The sequence below is a fragment of the Mauremys mutica genome, unplaced genomic scaffold (genome assembly GCF_020497125.1).
Source record: "Mauremys mutica isolate MM-2020 ecotype Southern unplaced genomic scaffold, ASM2049712v1 Super-Scaffold_100084, whole genome shotgun sequence".
Lineage (NCBI taxonomy): Eukaryota > Metazoa > Chordata > Testudines > Geoemydidae > Mauremys > Mauremys mutica.
The window spans coordinates 1,673,976-1,697,362 of record NW_025423260.1 but is presented as its reverse complement, the minus strand read 5'-3'; the positions used below and the strand labels follow the sequence as shown (position 1 = coordinate 1,697,362).

Genomic DNA, 23,387 nt, shown 5'->3' with positions numbered 1-23,387 from the left:
TCCATTCCTCTCTCTGAGATTTCCTTTCTCTCAGGCACAGGGAGTGACCTATGTCTGGATTCTCTCTGTCTCCCATCAGGTGATAGGATGGTGCGTGAGAATGAGGAGCAGAAACCCCAGCAGGAAGATGCTGAGCAAGGACAGCCACATGGGACGTTATCAGGAAGACCCAAAGGGAATGTTTCCAGGAGTTGTGCACTCCGAGAAAAAGTAAAAGCATCTGAGACTCAGCAGAGGCCAGAGGAGAACTTCAGTAGCCACTCAGCCCTTATTACACATGAGAGAATCAACTTGGAAGAGACACACTACACATGCCAGGAGTGCGGGGAAAGCTTCAGTCAGCGCTCAGTCCTTATCACATATCAGAGAATCCACACAGGCGGGACGCTCTACACGTGCTCTGAGTGCGGGAAAAGCTTCAATCGGCGCTCAAACCTTATCACACATCAGAGAATCCACACAGGGGAGAAGCCCTACACATGCTCTGAGTGCGGGAAAGGCTTCAGTCAGAACTCGGACCTTATCAGACATCAGAGAATCCACACAGGGGATACGCCCTACACGTGCTCTCAGTGTGGGAAAAGCTTCAGTCTGTGTTGTCACCTTATCACACATCAGAGAATCCACACAGGGGAGAAGCCCTACACATGCTCTGAGTGCGGGAAAAGCTTTGGTCAGCGCTCAAACCTTATCACACATCAGAGAATCCACACAGGGGAGAAGCCCTACACGTGCTCTGAGTGCGGGAAAAGCTTCAACCGGCGCTCACACCTTATTACACATCAGAGAATCCACACAGGAGAGATGCCGTACACATGCTCTGAGTGCGGGAAACGCTTCAGTCGGCGCTCAAATCTTATCACACATCAGAGAATCCACACATGAGAGATCCCCTACACGTGCTCTGAGTGCGGGAAAAGTTTCACTGAGCACTCAGACTTTGTCAGACATCGTAGAATCCACAGTGGAGAGAGACCCTACACATGCTCTGCATTTGGGAAAAGCTTCAATCAGATGTCATTCCCTATTAGAGATCAGAAAATCCCAATCAGAGAGAACTGTAAGAAATGCCTTTATTAGGGCTTCCCAAAGATTTGTTTTAAAAAAAATCACATTTGCTAATTCCAATATAGTGATCTTTGCACCATCTTCACTGTGGTCTCTCAGCTCTGCCGGATGAGTTGCCTGCTTCTGACTTTTGCAGTTCACCCTTCTTTGGGATCAGTCCTGTGATCTTTTCTATCAGCTCCTTTCCTTTTGACTTGTAGGAGCGTGTGTCCCTCCAGCCAGGAATTTCATCAGCTCCAGGTGGGGGAGAGAGGGTTGATGCCAACAAGCTACCCTGAGGCAAAAGTTACCTGTGCCTTACATCCACTAGGACTGTACATGGAATTGGCTGCTCAAGTTAGTGATTTTGGTGTAAAAAGACAATTATAGTTGTAGAGCAGAAGCAGCCCAGGGAGTAAACCGGACAGACAATGATCAAGTGATCTCTCTCCTGCCATCCATCTCCATCCTCTGACAAACAGAGGCTAGGGACACCATTCCTTACCCATCCTGGCTAATAGCCATTAATGGACTTAACTGGATAAATTCATGGAGGTTTTCTTTTAAACCCTGTTATAGTCCTAGCCTTCACAACCTCCTCAGGTAAGGAGTTTCACAGGTTAATGGTGCGCTGTGTGAAGAAAAACTTCCTTTTATTTGTTTTAAACCTGCTGCCTATAATTTAATTTGGTGGCCCCTAGTTCTTGTATTATGGGATTAAATAAATAACTTTTCCTTATCTACTTTCTCCACATCACTCATGATTTTATATACCTCTATCATATTCCCTCTTAGTCTCCTCTTTTCCAAGCTGAAAAGCCCTAGCCTCTTTAATCTCTCCTCATATGGGACCCGTTCCAAACCCCTAATCATTTTAATTGCCCTTCTCTGAACCTTTTCTAATGCCAGTATATCTTTTTTGAGATGAGGAGACCACATCTGTACATAGAATTCAAGATGTGGGCATACCATGGAGTTATATAAGGGTAATAATATAGTCAGTCTTATTCTCTATCCCCTTTTTAATGATTCTTAACATCCTGTTTGCTTTTTTGACCGCCTCTGCACACTGCGTGGGCATCTTCAGAGAACTATCCACGATGACTCCAAGATCTTTTTCCTGATTTTTTGTAACTAAATTAGTCCCCATCATATTTTATATATAATTGGAGTTATTTTTTCCAATATGCATTACTTTACATTTATCCACATTAAATTTCATTTGCCATTTTGTTGCCCAATCACTTAGTTTTGTGAGATCTTTTTGAAGTTCTTCACAGTCTGCTTTGCTCTTAACTATCTTGAGCAGTTTATTATCATCTGCAAACTTTGCCACCTCACTTTTTACCCCTTTCTCCAGATCATTTATGAATAAGGTGAATAGGATTGGTCCTAGGACTGACCCTTGGTAACCGCTAGTTACCCCTCTCCATTCTGAGAATTTACCATTAATTCCTACCCTTTGTTCCCTGTCTTTTAACCAGTTCTCAATCCATTAAAGGACCTTCCCTTTTATCCCATGACAACTTAATTTATGTAAGAGTCTTTGGTGAGGGACCTTGTCAAAGGCTTTCTGGAAATCTAAGTACACTATGTCCACTGGATCCCCCTTGTCCACATGTTTGTCGACCCCCTCAAAGAACTCTAATAGATTAGTAAGACACGATTTCCCTTTACGGAAACCGTGTTGACTTTTGCCCAACAATGTATGTTCTTCTATATGTCTGACAATTTTATTCTTTACTATTGTTTCAACTAATTTGCCCGGTACCGATGTTAGACTTACTGGTCTGTAATTGCCAGGATCACCTCTAGAGCCCTTTTAAAATATTGGCGTTACATTAGCTAACTTCCAGTCATTGGGTACCGAAGCCGATTCAAAGGACAGGTTACAAACCTTAGTTAATAGTTCCGCAACTTCACATTTGAGTTCTTTCAGAACTCTTGGGTGAATGCCATCTGGTCCTGGTGACTTGTTAATGTTGAGTTTATCAATTAGTTCCAAAACCTCCTCTAGTGACACTTCAGTCTGTGACAGTTCCTCAGATTTGTCACCTACAATTTGGCAATGTTTATGCTCCTTTCTAGGATTTGACTTCCACTTTTTAAAGGAAGACTTTTTGTCTCTCACTGCTTCTTTTACATGGTTGTTAAGCCCCGGTGGCTCTTTTTTAGTTCTTTTACTGTGTTTCTTAAATTGGGATATACATTTAAGTTGGGCCTCTATTATGGTGTCGTTAAAGTGTCCATGCAGCTTACAGGAATTTGACTTTAGTCACTGTACCTTTTAATTTCTGTTTAACTAACCCCTTCATTTTTGTATAGTTCTCCTTTTTGAAATCAAATGCCACAGTGTTGGGCTGTTGAGATGTTCTTCCCACCACAGGGATGTTAAATGTTATTATATTATGCCGTTTATTTCGAGCAACTGCAGTTATTCGGGAAAGTACAGACAGGCAGGTTTCCCCTCCCGAGGTAGGTCTCGGTTAGATAAACAATTAAGGCAAGCATTTATACCTTTTGCGACATACAGTAAGGAGCAACAACTGCATTTTGTTTGTACATATTCCTTTCTGATAGCTTACTTCTCTCAGCAATTTCTGCTACAATCTGCATTCTATTCTTATCTAACACAAGGTTGAAAACCAGCATCTCTTACAGTTCTTTTCCGCTCGCCCACACCCTGCTTGGAAGTCTCCCGTTATTAGCTGTTAGTTAAATATCTGGTAAATATCAAGTCCCTGAGAAAACACAGTTATACGAAGCAAAACGAAATCACAAACAGAAATGTCATTGGAAATTCAAAAATTAAAAAGGAAAATGCAATTCCCATCACTTCATTGTATCTGGGCCATTCCTGTATCGAGAGTACCCGCTAAGGGCCCTGTGTGCTTATGGGAAACCTGGAGGAACTCATAGCACAGCCTGGACATGAAACTCAACTGCTCCCAGGTGCCACAGTAAAACCCTTTCCCTGCTGTGATGTTGATGATTTTATGAAAATATGCTAATAGGTGTGAATATAATGTAACTGGAACATGCTTCATGCAAAAGGTCTCTTGTGCAGTATCATTACAAAGCTTATTATCTACTGTGTGTGTTCAGCCTATTTGTATGAACCGATCATTCCTGTATCTGAAGCTAGAAATATGAACTATAACTCTGAGGTCCTGTTGTAATGATACAAAGTGTGGGCCATTAATAGTGGTTTGGACTCTTGATGGCTCCCATTAACCAGGACAATTGACTGGAGATGGCTCTGTCCTGCACCATCTGTGAGTCAGGCCAGGAACAATGAAGGCTTGGGGTCTCACAGGGCATGTGGCCATGTCACCTGGTACAGGAATCCATCTTAAACCTGGGGCTTTTCCCCAGGAGAGAGACAAAAGATTCCTGCCTTGTACCAAAGCTGTTTAAGGGGGTGGAACAGAAGAAAGATGGCTGCAGTCATGAGAAATCCCCTAGCTACCACCTGAGCTGGAACAAGGACTATACCAGGTGCAAAGATTGGGCCCAGACAAGAAATAAGTCTAGTCTGCAAAATCTGAAGCAGGGAGCAGAAAACCATTGTCTTTTCTGAGGTGTGAGCTCAGGACCTACTGAGTATGAGACTGACATGCTGCTAACTATGCTAAGAAGGCCCAGGAAAATGTTTAGGCTCAGTGCATATAGGACCCTCCTACAGCAGTGACTGGGGCAGGGAAGGAGCTGGAAGAAGCAGGGAGATCCTGGTGCCCACAGACCTGTCCTGGCATCTTTCTCAGCAGCAAAGAAATCAATTTGCCCTTCCAGTGAACAATCTGCTGGAACTAATGGCAGCACAGGGGCGATGTTTCTAAAGTATGCACCCACCTCTACATTTTAGAACTTACTCTCCTTTTTCTAGTATAGCACTTTGTATATGAATTAGGCAAAACAAACTACACAGGTAAGAGAAACAAGGTCTTGAGAGAGAGCTTGAACTCATAACCCCAAGAGATGGCCCCTCTGCACTAACCAGTTGCACCCCTGAAGATGTTTTTTAAACACATTTGGGAAGCAGGCAGTTATCAGTCTCTGTGGTTCACACCTTTGCCTGGTAATTGAAAGGCTGCTGGTTCAAACTTAACTCAAGATGCGGCTTTTCAGCGATGAGCCTCCAGTACATTTTAACAGGAAGAAAATCTCCTCTATTCTGGCTTTGACCCATTTGACTCCTTCTGCCCATCTTCTCCCCCTCCCCCAGTCTCTTTCCTTCCCCACTGGGGCCATGCAGAGAGGAGCCCCAGTCACTCTCTGTCACAGAGAGTCTGTATCCCATAAAGGGAGGGAGGGGTCTCTCTAAAACATTGATAATGGGGAGGGGATTGGTGCATGTTGTTAGGGGGAGACAGGATGGAGAACTGACAGTGGGGCACAGAGAGATTCCCCCAGATTTGGGAGATCCCCTGCTGCCCCCCATCAGCCAGCTGTGAGAAGAACAACTGTGGGGGTGGGGGGTCTCCACATGCTGCCCCCGCCCCAACTGCCAACTCTGCGAACTGTGGCAATGGGAGCTGCGGGGGTGGAGTCTGTGGGCAGCGGTGCACAGAGACACCCCCGGCCCTCCAGCTTAGGGACTGCGGGTTGCTTTCGGGAGATGCCCAAGGTAAATGCTGCACCCCTCACCCTCTCCTGCAACCCCAACCCCCTGCCCCAGCCCAGACCCCACACCTGCACCCAAACTCCCTCCAAGAGCCTGCCCCCCACACTGCCTCTGCACCCCAACCCTCTGACTGAGCCCAGACCCTGCACCCAAACTCTCCCAGAGCCCAACCCCTCTCCCTCCCACAACCAAACTCCTTCCCAGAGCCTTAGGCAGGTGTGTGGGGCAGGACTTGGTCCCATTCTGGGCACCACCAAAAATTATACAAACCTGCCACCCCTGTCCAGCCCAATCTTCTGCTGATGCACCTCAGCCCACACCCGTGCAGGGTTTGAAGCTTTCATTGCTTAAATTCCAGGACACGGAGGGATTTCAGCTCCCCTTTGCCCAGAGGGAACCTTCACCCCACTCCTAACCTGGTTCTTGTCCATGGGATCACTGTAGGGGGGCTGGGTCCCTCGGTGTCTTTTCTCTCTCTAGGACAGGCCAGGGTGCAATAACTGGGGGCATCTGAGCACCCAGGACCTTCTGTGGGGCTGCCATTCCCCTTCCCCTTCTGTGGTCCCATCTGCCATTGACTCCAGCCTTTTTTCTATCCATCGTCAGCACCATCTCAAGCCAGCAGCACTCGCCTCAAAAAGACAGAGTCCTGTGGCACCTTACAGACTAACAGACGTATTGGAGCATAAGCTTCCGTGGGTGGATACCCACTTCGTCAGGTGAATGTAGTGGAAATTTGCAGGGGCAGGTATAAGTATGCAGGCAAGAACCAGTCTAGAGATAAGGAGGTTAGTTCAATCAGGGAGGATGAGACCCTCTTCTAGCAGTTGAGGTGTGATCACCAAGGGAGGAGAAACTGCTTTTGTAGTTGGCTAGCCAGGCACAGAATTCCCACTCCATTCATCTGACGAAGTGGGGATTCACCCACGAAAGCTCATGCTCCAATACGTCTGTTAGTCTAGAAGGTGCCACAGGACTCTGTCGCCTTTTACAGATCCAGACTAACACGGCTACCCCTCTGATACTCAAAAAGACAGTGTCCCCTGCTGGGAGTAAATCATTGACCCCCCTCCTCCCTGAGCACTGACTGCCCCTCTGTTTCCTTGCCTCTCAGGCTGTGCAGATGGGACCTTTCCCTCCAGTGCTGGAGGATTCGCCCTTCTCATCTACCATTGTCCCAAGCAGCACAGCGGATGGGAATCTTAAATGTACTGAGGTGACTTAGGAGCAGAACCCACCCCCGGACCTTCCATGCAATTGTCACTTGCCCCTCACTGAGCAGGACTGAAACTGATGCAGGGAGACTGGTGGGCCACATCCCCTCTGGGCATGAGCAAAGCAGCAGGGTGAAAAAATGATCATGAAGATGCTGGGGATTGAACCCAGGGCCTCGTACATACAAAGCATATGCTCAACCACTGAGCTACATCCCCTAGCAGGTTGTGTTTGCTATGGGTTACACTCAGAGCCCTCCTGTTTCCAGAGCATCCAGTGACCTATAAGCTTCACGAGAAGCCCATTCCCCTCTCTGAGGACCAATCCTGCTCTCCTGGAGGTGACTTGTTCATAGGGGTCACTTTTCAGCAGGGCCAAATTCTATGTGTGGGGCAGAGAGAGTGGCTGCCCTGGTCTCAGGGTGCAGAGATACACTCAGCCCTCTCCCTTGCATTGGGTTGGGGGTGCGGCAATCCCCTGCTGCAAGGTCATAGTGGGGGATGCTGTGAGCAGCGCAACACCTCACCCTGGTGGCAGAAGTGGTGTGTGGAGCTCCAGGTGTTTCTAGGATCTGCTATTTCCACCTGCCTGTAAACTCTAGCTTTCCCCAGCACATTCACTGCGGTGCAATTGGGTCACTGTTTCCATGACTGAACAACAAAGAATGGCTCCCAGTTTCCCTTCTATCGGCAGCAGGATTAGCCTGTGTCGGTGGTTAATGAGGTGGATCTAGTTGTAGATTATTCGTTCCCCACCTTGACAATTCACACAGTCCCTTTCCCAGGCAGATTCCCAGCACCTCAGTGATCCTGGTAGCAGGGTTGGGTCCTGAGATTTTCAGGGTTCTTTTCCCCTCCACCTGGAGTGAACTCAGCTTTTTCCCCATCCCAGACAATCCATGAAATAGCAGCAGCAGCATAAAGAAAGAGGGGAGAGAACATCTCACGGCCAGGGCTGGATGTGCCCAGAGCCCCCTGCTTGTCCATTGTTTCCATGGAATTTGGCCCCCTGCTTTGCACAAGGGACAGAGAAAGATCTTGCTGTTCCTGTGTCTGTGCAAAGAAAATTGTGCTTCTGTATGAAAGAGAGGCGGGAAATGGCCCCATGATGGGGCAATAGCCTCAGGGTTAAGAGCAAAGGACAATGATGGGAAGGTTCACAATTGACTCAGTAGTTGCATACAAAGGTGCACGTTTGGCAGTTACATTGGGAAATTCTGGCTCCTTCTCAGGCTCAGGTTGGCCACCCCGGTCTAAGTGTAGAAGTGACAACATTTAAACTTGAAAGAGGGGCCAATTTCCCCATCATTTCACACTTTTACACCCAAACACGATGACTTTCTGAATGAACCCTCCTCGTTCAGCCAGAAGATCTTGGGGTGGATGTAGGAGTCACTGGGTAAAATTCTCTGGACTCTGTTCTGAATCAGGTCAGAGCAGAGGTACCTAGTGATCTAGTCTGGCTGTAAAATCTATAGATCAACACCATTAATATGAAATTAATCCTCAGAAACAGCTGTTCCCCACCCAGACCCCAGCAAAGGACTCTCCAGGGAAGGGGCTGTTGAGGAAGGAAAGAAGGAAGAAGTCCTTCTCCCCCTGGAGGAACTGGGCTCTGCGCTTTGGACAGAAAGGAGGGGAAGGAAATGGCCACACGATGGCAGCAGAACCTAAGAAATGAAGCACAATAGGCTTATGTCCACACTGCAATGAAACACCCAGAGCTGCCCCATACCAGCTCAGGCTCCTGGGGCTTGGGCTGTGGGGTGGTAAATTTGCAGTGTAGACATCTCGGCTCAGGCTCAATAACGGGCTCTGATACCTCATAAGGCTGGGAGGGAGTGTAGCAAGTAAAAAAGGTAGAACGGCAGTGGAGTATTACCCTGGTCTCAATGGCATTTCTCCATTGGTCTGTCTGCTTTGGGGCAGGGACAATAACACGTCCTGCTGCAGTCGTTATTTCAAAGGGTGGTTTAGGATATTCATTCTCACACATGGTGCACAAAACAGGACTCAACCCTCGGCATAAACTAAACGAGCTGCCCACAGATTCTGGCAGCCACAATGAGGCATTTGGTGTGAGAGCTCAGATCTGCCCCTGTCCCACAGGGACGGGGTCATCTGTGAGGGGACTGGGCCACTGACCTACCAGCTCCTAACTCCCAAACTTTCAGTAATATCATCAGTGCCTGTGAGTGTAATTTAAACCATCAAAACAGTCATAGTGGGCTAGACCATAGTCTGGACTTTGGGTCTGGAAAAGAGCTGCCACAATCCATAGACCAGGTTGTTATATAACATGCACATGGATTTTAACCCTTCACATACAGTAATGGGAAAGTTCTTGGTTCAGGCTTGTAGCAGTGATGGAATAAACTGCAGGTTCAATAAACAGCTGGGATGGGTCATTCAGTCCTTTGTACAGAGCTTCAGTTTGTAGCAAAGTCTCTCCAGAGGTATGAAGCAGGATTGAAGACAAGATGGAGATGAGGTATCAGCCTTTTATAGTCTCTTGCCATGTGGTCTTTGCTTTCTTTGTCCCAAGGACACTCTGTCCAGCACGTGGCATAGAAAAACCTTAGAGTTCTGTCCATAGGCAGGTCCCTGCAGACCTTGCTGAGTTACAAGGCGTATCTGCCTTCTCTCAGTGGGTCGATTGTGTAGCTGATGGTCTTTAATGGGCCATCAAGCAGGCTAGGCAGAACTGACACCAACTTGTCTGGCTGGGGTGTTTCCCGGAAGCAGAGCACAAGTTTGAAATATGGACAGAACAGAGCCAATACTTATAACATCAACTACAAAAATGATACACATCTAGAGATAGCATCATTATAATCAACCAATCAGAACCTCTCCATAGACCCCTTACATGACAACCTTTCTACAATATTGGCTGCAAATATAGAACAGTGGTCACAACGGTGATCTATACAGTTACAGATTATGTCAGTAACGCCACAGGAGGTGACACGGCATCAGTGAGACTGATACTGGAATAGCCTCCAGATTTGATGTCCTCATTTGAAAAAGATGTTGTGAAATTGAAGCTGGGGCAGCAAAGAGCCACCAAATGTCCTGAGGGCTGGAGAAAAATGCCTTCTAGTGAGCTACTGAAAGAGCTCAACCTGTCCAGCTTATCAAAAGAAGATTGAAAGGTGACTTCATTGAAGTGTTGAAGTGCATTAATGGAGAGAAAAGATTGGATAATAAAGGGCTTTTTAGTCTAGCAGAGAAAAGCATAACAAGACCCAATGTCTGGAAGGTGAAAAGAGACAAATTCATATTACAACTAAGGCACAAAGATTCAACAGTGAGGATGATTGACCACAGGAACAAGCTACCAAGGAAAGTGGTGGATTCTCCATCTCTTGATGTCATTTCATGAAGACTAGATGCCTTTCTGGAATGTGTTTGCCCCCAAAGTAGCTCTTGTGTCATACAGGAGGCCTGTGATATGCAGGGGGTCAGATTAGATGCTCTAATGGTCTCTTCTGGCCATAAAGGCCATTACTGAAAAACTGAGTGTAGCATTGAGAGCAGCATCTGATGTTTTCCTGTCTAGCCGGCTTGCTGCCTAGAACGAACGCTCCTTGATAGGGGTGATCCACAGGGAGTAGCTCAAACCTCCAAAGTGCCTGGCCAGGGGCAGGCCATTGGCACAGCAAGGGAGGGGTGCGGCAGTGACATCACAAAGGCCTTTTGCAGGACCTCAGACTATTGGTCCAAGTTGGTGGGGAGGTGGTGACCTCACAGAGAGATGCTGACATCAGCCAGGCAGGACAGGGGTGAGGGGCCAGGGAAACCTCAGAGACCCCTGTGGCTTTGCTCCAGCAAGTCTCCTTCTCCAGGTCTCTCTCTGAGGACTGAGAGAGTATTTGGGTTCACGGACGTGAGCGCCAGGAGGAACCTCTATCGAGTTTTCTCCTTCCCCTTTAGTGATTTTACTAGAAAACAGCCGTCCCTGTTTAGAAGGTAAGAGCCTCCTGGAGGTTTGAAACCTGTTCAGTCTGATCCATCTGGTGACAGTTGAATTCTAGGCATGGAAAACACGAGCTTAAGGAGGCAGAATGTTATTCTGCACCTGGGATTTTGTCCCTTAGAATCACTGGGGTCATTGGGGTTTGTCCTTTTTGTTTCCCCTTTTCCTCCCTCCCTCCTTTCTCTTCGTCTCTTGCTTCTTTTGTCCTTTTTCCTGTTCCCCTCCCAACAGCAGGAGGGTGTGTGTGTGTGTGTGTGGCGGGGGAGTGCTCTGCAGCTCCCACTGTGGGAGGTCCACACAAAAATGTGGGGCTGAAATAGTGCTCGGGCAGTGATCCCCACCAGTGACCTGGGCCATCCTTTGGGCTCTCTGGTGAGAACCCTCAGCCTCCCGTCCTCAGTCTCTACCCTGATTGGCTGAGCAGGGGGTTATTGACAGGGAGGAGACTCAGATCCTTGTTGTTCTCTTTTAAGACCAAGGAAATAAGTCAGAACCAGTTCTGTGTTTGATGAATTTTGCTGCTTCTCTGCATTAATGGTCTCTGAGCAGTTCATGATTCTCTCTAACATTGCAGTTCTCCTCAAATACTTGCTGAATAATTCCTGTGCACTGTTGTTGGTCTGTAGCTCATCTGAGAGCACTTTATTCAGGTCATTCAGTGTCTGAAATTCAAGATCCGATGGTTAGTTTGAAAATCAGGGCTCTTGGGTCCTATTCCCAACTCTGCCACTGACTGGCTGTGTGACCTCAGACAACTCAATTCTCCTTTCTCAGCCTGAGCTTCTCCCTCTTTCAAGTAGGGATAATAATGATCCGCTCCTACCTACCTCACGGTGCGTGGAGGCAGGGCTGGCTCTAGTTTTTTTGCCACCCAAAGGAAAAAAAAATTTAGCTGCTCCCACCCACACCCTCCTGCTGCCCAACCCCTGGGCTCCCCCCCCCCATTTGAACCCTCTGCTGTCCCCGCTCTGGGCCTCCCCCCACCCACAGCCCCCTGCTGCCCCAGTCCTGGGCTCTCCCCCCCCCACACACACACCCCTGCCACCCTAGCCCTGGGCTCTGCCCCCCTGACCTGCACCCTCCTGCCGTGGGCTCTCCCCCACACATGCCCCATGTTGCCTCAGCTCTGTGCTCCCCCCTCCCCACCAGTGCTCCCCCACCCACACACCCTCTGCTGCCCCAGCCCTGGGCTCCCCCTCCCCCACCTGTACCCTATGGGTGGCGTAATTTTATATTTTTGCATTGGGTGCAAAAATAGCTAGTTACAGCTCTGGGACCCCATATTGCGCTAGGTGCTGTACAATCCCTGGCCAACACTGGGACACCCAGGGGGTCCCCCTCAATTTCCCTGAGCCTCTGCTGCCCAACTGCTTCTGACTCCATCTGGATCACCCCCCCCCCCCGCAAAAAACCCACCTTTCCAAACAGTCCTCCTTTCCCTGCCCCCTAATTCTGCTTTCACACCCTGGACCCATCTCCTCTCTTCGTCCCTCCCCCCAGGTGAGCAGAGATGGAGGCAACTTCAGCCACTGGAGCCAGCCCCAGCGAGCGCTGCAGCCTGCCCGGGGGGGTGTTTGCAGACACAGGAAGGGAGCAGCTGGGAGCGGTGGGTGCTGGGAAGAAGGAGGCAGGAGAACAAATCCCAGCGGTGGGGGGCAGCTCCTGGAGGCGGGGCTCTGGCACAGCCCGGGGGCGGGGCTCTGGCACAGCCTGGGGGCGGGGCAGCTCCTGTGGGCGGGGCTCTGGCACTGGCCAGGGGCGGGACTCTGGCGCAGAGTGGGGGCGGGGCAGCTCCAGGGGGCGGGGCTCTGACACAGCCCGGGGGCGGGGCAGCTCCTGGGGGCGGGGCTCTGGCACATTGTGACGCAGGAGCCCGGGCTCAGCAGCTGCTCCCTGGTGGCCACGTGCTGCCAGCAGCGCTGGAGCCGCCCGGGCCGGAGCGGAGCCGCTGTTCTCAGCTGCAGCAGGAGCTGCCCCCGGCCCCGCTGGGCTCCAGGTGGGGACAGAGCCTGGGGCCCGGGGTTCCCCTGGGGGCGGCTGGCGGGAGGGGTGAGGCCGGAGCTGCGGGCGGGGAAGGGCGGGGGGGCAGGCGGGGGGTTGATCGGTCTCTGGGCACCAGGGGAGCCCCGGGGCAGAGTGTGTGTGTGAGTGTCCCGGGCCCAGGCGTGCGCAGGGGGGGAGCCCCGGCACCCCAATGCCCTGAGCCCCGGCTGGGGAGGCTGCTCCCCTCCTCCCGTGGGGGCTCTGGGGGGGGGAGGAGGCTGCAGGTGGGTGCTCAGCCCCCCCGGGACTGACCTGCTGCCGGCAGCTTGTGGTGCCTCCTCCGCTGAGCTTTTCCCCGGGGGCGGCCTGGGCGCAGCTGCGATCAGATGCTTGCTGGGCAGGCTCCGCTCTGCTGCTCCCCCCCCCCACTCCTGGGGGGCTGAGTGAGTCCCCCCCCCAAACAGCCCCAGGGGTCGGTGGGGGGGGGCGGGGCCAGCAGCAGCAGAGTCCCCCCCCCCCGCTCCCCTGGGGCTGCCCCGTCCCGCCCGGGCTGGGGCCTCTGCCAGGGCCCCCGCGTGAGTCGCTGCTCCCTGCCCGCCAGGCTCGGCTCCGGCCACAGCAGCGGCGGGTGCCCCGGGGAGCCCGGCTGGGCTGGGGCAGGGGGAGGTTTGGGGGCGGAGAAGCTCCAGATACCGGCAGAAGCCGCGGGGGGGAGAGGAGCCGAGCTGGCGGGGGGGAGGAGAAGCCCCGGGCCCCTGCAGGAGCTGCAGTGGGGGGGGGCGATGGAGGGGGCGAGGAGCCACCCTGGGGCAGGCAGGAGAACCCCGGACCGTGGCAGAAGATGTGGGGCTGAAGTCCCCGGCTCGGGAGCACCAGCCACCTTAGTGGCACAAGTTGCAGGGCTGAAGCCCTGACCCCTCTCTGTGTGGAGCTGGCCTGAGCCCCTCTCGCTCCCATCCCCCCTGTGGAGCTGGCTCCCACTCTCCGGCTGTGGAGAAATTCAGCCCCAATCTCCCCATGTTGGTATCTCCATTCCCCTCCCTCCCCCCCATCACCCAGCCATGGATGGATTTAGCCCAGGAGGCAGGGTCAGTGTTGGCCCCATTGGGCAGGTGGGATCTAGGGCACAATGAGGTGAAGTGACTTTCCCAAGGCTGAGCAGGGAGTCTGTGGCAGAGCAGAGACTCAAAACCAGAACGCCTGAGCCTGAGTCCTGTGCCGCAACCTTCCCCCCGAAGGAGAGGGAACCTCCTCTGCCACTTTGAGTGTGTGGGTGGGAGCAGCCACTAGACAGAGCTGCCAGGAGGTGGGGAGGGGGGTTGGGGGTGATTAGGGGTTGGGGGGTCTCTGGAGGGAGTGGTCAGGGGAGAAGGAACGGGGGGGGTTGGATGGGTTGAGGGTTTGGGGGGTGCCTAGTGGAGGGTGGTGGGGGGTCGGGGCAAGCAGGGAGCAGAGGGAGTTGGATGGATCGGGAGTTCTGGGGGTCCTGTCATGGGGTGGGGAGCAGTTGGATGGGGCGTGGGAGTCCCGGGGGTCTGTCTGGGGGCGGGGGTGTGGATAAAGGGTCAGGGGGACGGGTAGGGTCCTAGGGAGGCAGTTACAGTGGGGGGGTCTCAGGAGAGGGCAGTCAGGGGACAAGGAGCAGGGGGGTTGGATGGGTTGAGGGTTCGGGGGGTGCCTGTCGGGCGGTGGAGCGGGATTGGAGCAGGCAGGGAGCAGAGGGGGTTGGATGGATCGGGATTTCTGGGGGCTGTCGGGGCGGGGAGCGGTTGGATGGGGCGTGGGAGTCCCGGAGATCTGTCTGGGGACAGGGGTGTGGATAAGGGTCAGGGGGACAGGTAGGGGGTAGGGTCCTAGGGAGGCAGTTACAGTGGGGGGGTCTCAGGAGAGGGCAGTCAGGGGACAAGGAGCAGGGGGGGTTGGCGGTTCTGAGGGGGGCAGGAAGTGGGAGGCAGTGGATGGGGTGGGGCTAGGGCGGGGCTCCCTGGGTGCACACCCTAATGAAATGTGCTGCACACGCCTATGGTCACGGGGGTGAGCTACTCGCATCCTTTTCCTGTTTGTGCCTTTTCTTTCCATCTCAAAACCTGAGAACAATTCTCTCTGGTTCTTCCCCGTCTCTCTCCCCTCCCCACATGTGGCTAGAAAGTCCAAGGAGATTCCCTCGTTTTCCCTAAAATTACTGACTCTCTAGTCTCTTATTTTCCCTATTTTCTCTGTAATTCTTCAATTCTCCTCAGCTTTGGGATGTGAACCCAGCCCGTTTATCTGCAGCAATTTGTCCTTGGGTAGGTGGAATTTGCTGTCCTGTGTCACTCCCCCAGCGTGGGTGGGGGTTAGTAGGTGCTGGCTGGGGGAGCCCGCAGACACGGCTGCCTCTGCGGGGGGGGAGATGGGGGGGCCGATCTCTGCCAGCGACAGGACATGGCCGCACAGGAGGGGAAGGGAGGAGCCAGTGTCCCTATGGAGCCTGCCCAGCCCCTTTGGTTCTGCTCCTTTCCAGCATTTTGTTCAGAGACTTTATTACTGGGGAGGCTGAAAAATCTCCCTGTGGGCTTAGCCTGGCAGGAGGGGCCAGGTCTCCCCTGCAATAAAGAGCTGGAGCATGTTCCCAGCATGGCAGAACCTAGGCTGTGTCTCTGCAGGGAAAGATCCTGGGGGAATCGTGATGTGACATGAACTGAAGCCTGTTCTGAAACCTCCACAACTGCCCTTCTCGCCCTGCCAGACTGCAGGATGTCGTTCATGTTTCGCTCCAGCTCATCCCATCCTCCCATGGGACAGGGAAGGGAAATGGCTGCAGTGGAGCCAGCTCAGGTAGGGATTATGGGGGGTTGCTGGTGGGTTCCTGCTGGAGGGAGAGGGACACCAAATGCACAGGAGGTGGGAGGCTTGGGCAGCCTGGTTTGGGGGTTGGAGTTTGCCAAAAAATTCCCAGGGTGGAGAATGGGAGGAGGCCAGGGTGTAGCAAACCTGTTGGGACTTGTTCAATATGCGGCTTCCATTCTAGGAACAGACCCACGAGGTAAGCGGGTGGAAATGCTCTAATTTGTGGAACAGGAAACAACCCCCCCTAGGTGGGGCTAGGAAAATTGGCCAGTCTCTCCAGGGCTGGAGCCCGACCTGATTAACCAGCGGCTGCTGTGAGATGTGAGGGGCACCCACCAGGGAGGCTTGGGGGGGTTCTTAACCTTTTTCTTTCTAAGGCCCCCAACGTGCTATAAAAACTCCACGGCCCTGCATGTGCCTGGTTCTCTGCATAGAAAAGCCAGGGCTGGCGTTAGGGGGCGGCAACCAGGGCAGTTGCCTGGGGCCCCATGTGACAGGCCCCCCCGCAAAGCTAACTGCTCAAGCTTTGGCTTCAGCCCCTGGTGGCAGGGCTCACGGCCCCCAGGCTTCAGCCCCAGGCAGGGAGGTTTGGGCTTTCTGCCCTGGGCCCAAGCGAGTCTGACACAGGCCCTGCTTGGAGGCCCCCCCTGAAACCTGCTCGCAGCCCCCCAGAGGTCCAGGGACCCCTAGCTGAGAACCGCGGCCTTAGGGGATGTGCCCCTCCCCCATACCCAGCTCCAGGGCTGGCCTTAGAGAAAATGGGGCCCTGGGTGAACTTGTAATTTGGTGCCCCCCACCCCCCCCGGCCCCCATGGGCTCCCCACCATCATGTCCAGACCCTGGTGCCTCCCTCTAGGGCTTAATTTGTATTGAAAGAGGCGCCAGAGCTCAGCCCTGGCACAAATTCAGCACTGGCAGGGTGGCCTCCCAGCGGCGGCTGCTGGCCGAGCGCCCAGCTCTGAAGGCCATGCCACTGCCAGCAGCAGCGCAGAAGTGAGGGTGGCCTGGTGTGTGGTGTATTGTGCAGCCTTTTATTTTATGTAAAGTGCAGTTTGTAATGTGGCATTACACCTCCGCGGGGTCGGCTCTGGTGGCGACAGTTTCAAGCTTAACAGAGTGAAAGTCGCCTCTGCTACTTGCTTCAAATGTACAGTCTCTAGGAACACACAGAGACCAAGGGTAGTGACCACACAGACACTCACAAGCACAAGGTCTAGTCGGTTTTACAAGTATTATTAAAGTTACAGTTAAGGTTATGACTCCCCAAGCGCAGAGAAATTCTATAAAGACCTGTGCAAAAGTTACAACTCTAGTTCCACTCACATCCTGACAATAGTATTAGGGTCTGATGTGTCTCTCATGGATTGATCATCAGTAGAGGGATGGTTCCTGCTGGAGTTTCACGCAGGGAGCTCAATTTTCCTGCTCTGGGCACCCCCTTTATATAATGTGATTCTGATTATACCTCATTAGCATTGACACACGACCTGTATCCTGTGGTTACGGCACATTTGGAAACAGAGGTGCCTTTACAGAATTTTTTTATTTAAAATTAATCTTCCGGCTAATTTTTCACCCTGTTCCCACTTGGTACCTCTTTTCCCATCATCTTAGGGCATCGGGTTATTCCTCAGCCGTTTACTTATGTCAGCACACAGGAGGCTCCTGGGAGCAACTTGGCCGGGGCAGCTCCAAGTGGGGGGAGAGGGGGCAGGGCTGCAGGAAGAGCTGCAGGGGCAGACAGCTGAAGAGAAGTGGGGGGAGGAGAGACAGGACACCCCTGCTGGAGGAACCCCCTCAGCACGGCCCCCCTGGACCATCATGTCATCTGCCCCCCCACTGAGTCTGGCCCCGTCCAGCTCTTCACAATGAGAACAGCGCTGGGCTCCCTGCCAGTGAGCTCTCCCTGCACCTGCCAGGGCCTCCATCTCCTGTGCCCGTCTGTGGCTAGTAGGGGGGGGATGGCTCTGCTGGGAGAGACAAGGGGCTCTCGCTTCGTCCCCTCCCCCTGGCGTTTCCTGGATGCTCTGAGCGGGGTGGGGGTGGGACTCTGCCTGTGAGCCACCCAGAGCTTCCATTTGATTGGCTCCTCTGCCCCATGAGTGTGGGGCGGTGAGTGGGGCAGCAGGTCCTGAGTGTTGGACTCTTGCTCTTTCAGGGGCCGGTGACCGAGGATGTGTCTGTGTATTTCACCAGGGGAAAGGGGGCTCTGCTGGACCCCACTGAGAGAGCCCTCTACAGGGATGTCATGCAGGAGAACTATGAGACGGTGACCTCGCTGGGTAAGGAGTCCTGTCCGCTCAGTTATTAGAAGCTGTGGGGTCTCTAAAGAACCTGAGAAGTAATAACTTTATACCTTTATTCGTCATACAAGTTTCCTTGCCCCCACTTTTTTGCCTTATCTCCCACCCACTAGAATAATTTTTAGACACTTGTCATCAGTCATTTTAAAATTGCATTTAATGTGTCCTTATTGGCTACATCAATAACTGTAGGTTTCATGCCTTTTCCTCATTTTAAGAGGAAAATATGCCTCCTGTAGAATTCTAAATTGAGTAAATAGGTGTGTGACTCATGCATGGCTTGTGTGACAGTCAGATGAGCTCCTCTTTTGATAGAAGAGAGTATAATGTTGTCATTCAGGAGCCCAAAGGTGAAAGGAGAACAGAGCCATGTGAGATGAGGAGAAGGGGGGGAGTAGATAATTCTGGGGTGCCAGGACATGGGGAAGGTGTGTGCAGGGATAGAGGTAAGATGGAGAAAGGAGCGATGAGGTTGTGAGAGACGAGGAGGGAACGGAAGATGCTCCCAAGGTGCCGGGAGGTGATGCCAGTTGAGAGTAAAGGGAAGAAGCGGAGGGGAGTGTGGGGGAAGGGCACTCAGGAAATGGGTTGGGTGGGTCAGTGGGAGGGAGGAGAGGTTTGGGGATCCAGAGCTGTGGGGGATCCCAGACCTTTAACCCCGAATCCCTACCCAAGCCTTGTTCTAGAGCCTACACTCCAGTTTTCTTTCTGTTCAGTTTCACTTATATACATGTTTTCCCCAAATATTATTATCTTAACTCTTGACCTCCCTCTCCCACTCATTACGCCCTCCCCGTATAACCTCCCCATCTCTGTGCACAGTGACCCCGGCCACCGATCCTGAGTCCTTGCTGCATCCTCCCTCCCAGAGCAGGGCCCCTACCCAGGCACAAATGGGCACTTTGTTGATGATGTCACAGCCTGGTGGTGTAGCCTGTACAATTTTTACACCTATAAGATGACGTGTTGGGGCACAACTTGCCCTTGTACATGGCTACTCACAGTTAATTGAGAAGATGAAATTGGGTGAGAAACACAGAAACTTGATTGAATGGAGACAGTTATAACTGAAATCATAGGCAAGGATCAATCTACATAATGTACCCGTTGCCGAATTGCTGCCGAATCCACGGGACCGGCGGACCTCCCGCAGGCAAGCCGCCGAAGGCTGCCTGACTGCCGCCCTCACAGGGACCACCCGGGCGGCCCCCGCGGCTTGCCATCCCGGGCACGTGCTTGGATAGGGACTCACATGCCTCTCCTTTTTCACCAGGGTGTGAGGATTGCAGCTTGTCCTCCACTGTGTTCACTGGACTAATGTCCAGTTCCTGTGCGTTGCTTTCTCTCCAGGGGCTGTGAGCAGTGTGTGTGTGTGAGAGAGGTGGGAATTTTGGTGATACTTGTATGATGCCAATACACACCTCAGTTTCCATGTATGGTTGGTATTGCTGTGATTATAAAAAGCAGGAGACATGGGGTGTTTTGTCACGTAGCTGTCATGGGGTGATATGAATGGGTCATTAAGGACAGGCTGGGACCAACCTACATCAATGGAATACCCGACAGAGACAAGGGAATGATTGTCACCTGTCCATGGGAGGATCTCCGCTTGGCTGAGTGAAGCACACATGGACTCGTTACATTTTTTGGGAGCAGGAATAACTGGGCTCGCAGACGCAGGGAGCTCTACTGGAGCAAAGACAAATGGACAGGTGCAGTTAAAGGAAACCAAAGCGTTTTCTACAGCAGCCTGGCTCAAGGGCATTGGTCAGTATGGACTATATTGTCTTCTTTGCTTCCCTGTGCTAATCTAAGGACTTTCCAGTGCTGTGTTTCGGTTCACTAATGAACCGTGCTATGTTTTAACAGTCTGCCCAGTGCCACAGCAAAAACTTGCTCTGTGCATTGACTGAGGAACAGTCTCTGAACAGGAGTGTCGTTCAGCTGGACCTGCTGGCACAGCTCACAGGTTGAAGTAGGAGTGTTGAAGCCAGAGGACTATTTAAAAGCCCAGGCATTGCACAGATCCCATGGATCCATGACAGTGCCAGTGTGCCTAATGGGGAAAGGATATAAAACAAGACAAGGAACTAAATGCATATTTTGCATGGTCCCCTCATCAGTGCTCGTGGGAATCCCTGATCATTTTCAACGTGTATTAAAATCTTCCTTAAAAGCTCACCTCTTAGTTATCAGGTCATGTCAGTTATGTTAGAGGCCTCCCGCTTCCCTGGTTCTTGTCACGCAGACAGCAAGCAGCAAAAGACCAGAAGTCCGAAGCGCAGACAATGCCATGTTTATTGGGGTTAGTTTCTAAGCAAGCATATTCCGAAGCCCTTCACACCAGTCGGGCTTATCTCTATACGCCCATAGAGTCTGTTCCCCAGTGTTTCCTTCCCAGCTCTGATGCCGCAGAGCCTTGCCTGTGTTCCTGTTCCACGTTCCCCCCGTTAACAAACATGATTCCAATTTCCCTTCCCCCTCCTGTTTATATAGTAATATTCTCAGCTATACGTTAACCAATCATTGTACTGAAATTTAATGAACCAATTCTAACAGATTGTAACATAATTATCTAACCAATTATATCCCACTACCCTAATTAACTTACACCTAGCAAAATTAATTATACAGCAGACAGAAACAATTAGAGAACCAGACAGATTAACAATGGAAAATTGTGAGACGTAAATATAAAGCAATACAGAAATGAGTTTCACAACCATTGAGAAGTGATTTCTTGCCAGACCAGCTGCTGTCAAACTAAGTTTTCTTTAACCATCTTAAGATCTGTTTCTTTATCTGGTGGTGATGGGTGCTATCAGGACAGGATCATCTTCCTAACAGCCCAATAGCACCTTATTTCAGTGTGACTGGTGTGGGATGTGAGGATGTGACCCTTCGCTTCCTAGCTTATGGCTGCCCCTGCTGTTTAGCCAAAGGCCTTAGCCTAAGAACAAGGCCTCAGACGGTCACAGTAAGACAAGGCCCTTACAAATACAGACAGTGATTTTGATTCTTTGTTTTTATACCCCTGTAAGTAGCTAAGTGATAAAAATACACCTAAGTTCTTAAACTATAGGCTTTACAGGCAGGCCTGAATATCTCTATTCTAACAGTGGGGTCTATCCCTTCCCCCGTTCTGTGTCTGTCTTGTGTATTTAGATTGTAAATTCTTCAGGGCATGGCCCAGCTACTATTCTCTGTTGTACTTTGCCTAGCACAATGGGGACCCACTGTTAGTTTGTTCTTAGGCATGAAGGTAATGCATATGATTAACAACTCTCCTGCCACTTTGAGCCAAGGAAGCTGGCCTTGGGATGTTACTGCTTAAAAATGAGCTGGGGGTAAAACCATGGAATATTCTTTCTGACAAGTATCCCACAAATTCCACTGACCTCCCTTGTTTTCTTTGCCTGGAGTAGGGCTTCCAGATTCCAAACCTGATGTGATCTCGCAGCTGGAACGAGGGGAAGAGCCGTGGGTCCCAGATCTCCAGGGCTCTGAGAAAGAAGTGCTTCCAAGAGCTGCCTTCACAGGTAGGGAATTGGTTAAACCAACTCAAAAACTGTCTGTGAATTCAGGAAACATTTGGGATGCCCTACAAAGACCCTGTGAGCTCTCCAAGTTCAGGATTGTTCCCTGCAGATGTGGAATCATTAGGCAGATGTGACTCATGGCTTCCCACCTATACTCTGACAAGTGGCATCAGGTCCCTGCCCAATGTAGCTTTCCCCAGAATGTTCTGGTGAGATGCGGACTAAAGCTGATCCTTTCCTCTCTCCTCTGGGGAAGGGGTTGGGGAAAACCAGCTCCTGATCGGTTTGATCTCTCCCACGCATATTTTGGTTTGTTCATCCCTTTTTCCGTTCCTCTCTCTGACATTTCCTTTCTCTCCGGTGCAGGGAGTGACCTATGTCTGGATTCTCTCTGTATCCCATCAGGTGTTGGGCTGGTGAGTGAGAATGAGGAGCAGAAACCCCAGCAGGAAGATGCTGAGCAAGTAGAACCACATGGAACGTTGTCAGGAAGATCCAAAGGGAATGTTTCCGGGAGTTGTGCACTCCCAGAAAAAGAAACAGCCTGTGAGACTCAGCAGAGGTCAGAAGAAAACTTAAGTAGCCTCTCAGACCTTATTCCATACGAGAGAATCAACTTGGAAGAGACACGCTACACATGCCATGAGTGTGGGAAAAGCTTCAATGGGAGCTCAGACCTTGTCACTCATTAGAGAATACACAGAGGAGAGAGACCCTACATGTGCTCTGAGTGCGGGAAAAGCTTCAGTCAGAGCTTTACCCTTATCACACACTGGAGAGAAACCCTACATGTGCTCAGAGTGCGGGAAATGTTTCAATCAAAGCTCTGCCCTTATCACACATCGGAGAATCCACACAGGTGAGAAACCTTATGGATGTTCTGAGTGCGGGAAACGCTTCACTGATAGTTCAGCCCTCATATCACATCAGAGAATCCACATAGGGGAGATGCCCTATACATGCTCTGAGTGCGGGAAGCGTTTCAATTGGGGCTCACACCTTATCACACACAGGAGAATCCACACAGGTGAGAAACCTTATGGATGCTCTGAGTGCGGGAAACGCTTCACTGATAGTTCAGCCCTCATATCACATCAGAGAATCCACACAGGGGAGATGCCCTATACATGCTCTGAGTGCGGGAAGCGCTTCAATTGGGGCTCACACCTTATCACACACAGGAGAATCCACACAGGTGAGAAACCTTATGGATGCTCTGAGTGTGGGAAAAGCTTCAGTCAGCACTCCCACCTTATCACACATTGTAGAATCCAAACAGGAGAGAAGCCCTACACGTGCTCTGAGTGCGGGAAAACCTTCAGTTGGAGCTCACACCTTATCAGGCATCAGAAAATCCACGTAAGAGAGAACTGTAATAAATGCCTTGACTAGGGCTGAGCAAAGATTTTATTTTTAAAATCACATTTGCTAATTCCCGCATAGTGATCTTTTGCACCATCTTCACCGTAGTAGCTCAGCTCCCCCAGATGAGTTGCCTGCTTCTGCCTTTTCCAGCTCACCCTTCTTTGGGGTCAGTCCTATGATCTTGTCTATTGAGCCGTAGGAGTGTATGTCATAGAACCATAGAATATCAGGGTTGGAAGGGGCCTCAGGAGGTATCTAGTCCATTCCCCTGCTGAAATCAGGACCAACCCCAACTAAATCAACCCAGCCAGGCTTTGTCAAGCCAGGCCTTAAAAATCTCTCAAGATGGAGATTCCACCATGTCCCTAGGTAACTCATTCCAGTGCTTCACCACCACCTTAGCAAAATTAGTTTCTTAATATCCAACCTAGATGGCTCCCACTGCAACGTGAGACCATTGCTCCTTGTTCTGTCATCTGCTACCACTGAGAACAGCCGAGCTCC

At 51.3% G+C, this 23,387-nt stretch overlaps 1 protein-coding gene and 1 non-coding gene across 2 annotated transcripts; one reads left to right on the top strand and one right to left on the bottom strand.

Moving 5' to 3' along the window:
* Positions 1–813: 813 nt before the first annotated feature.
* LOC123358506 (zinc finger protein 3-like) lies at positions 814–22,826 on the top strand (the record flags this gene model as incomplete). The annotated part of the gene is made up of 2 exons (XM_045000953.1): positions 814–881; positions 22,292–22,826. Coding segments are annotated over 2 exons (603 nt in total), but the record flags the coding sequence as incomplete, so codon positions are not given.
* On the bottom strand, positions 7,033–7,104 carry TRNAT-UGU. Its single transcript has one exon. It is a non-coding gene; the product is annotated as a tRNA-Thr (tRNA).
* Positions 22,827–23,387: the final 561 nt, after the last annotated feature.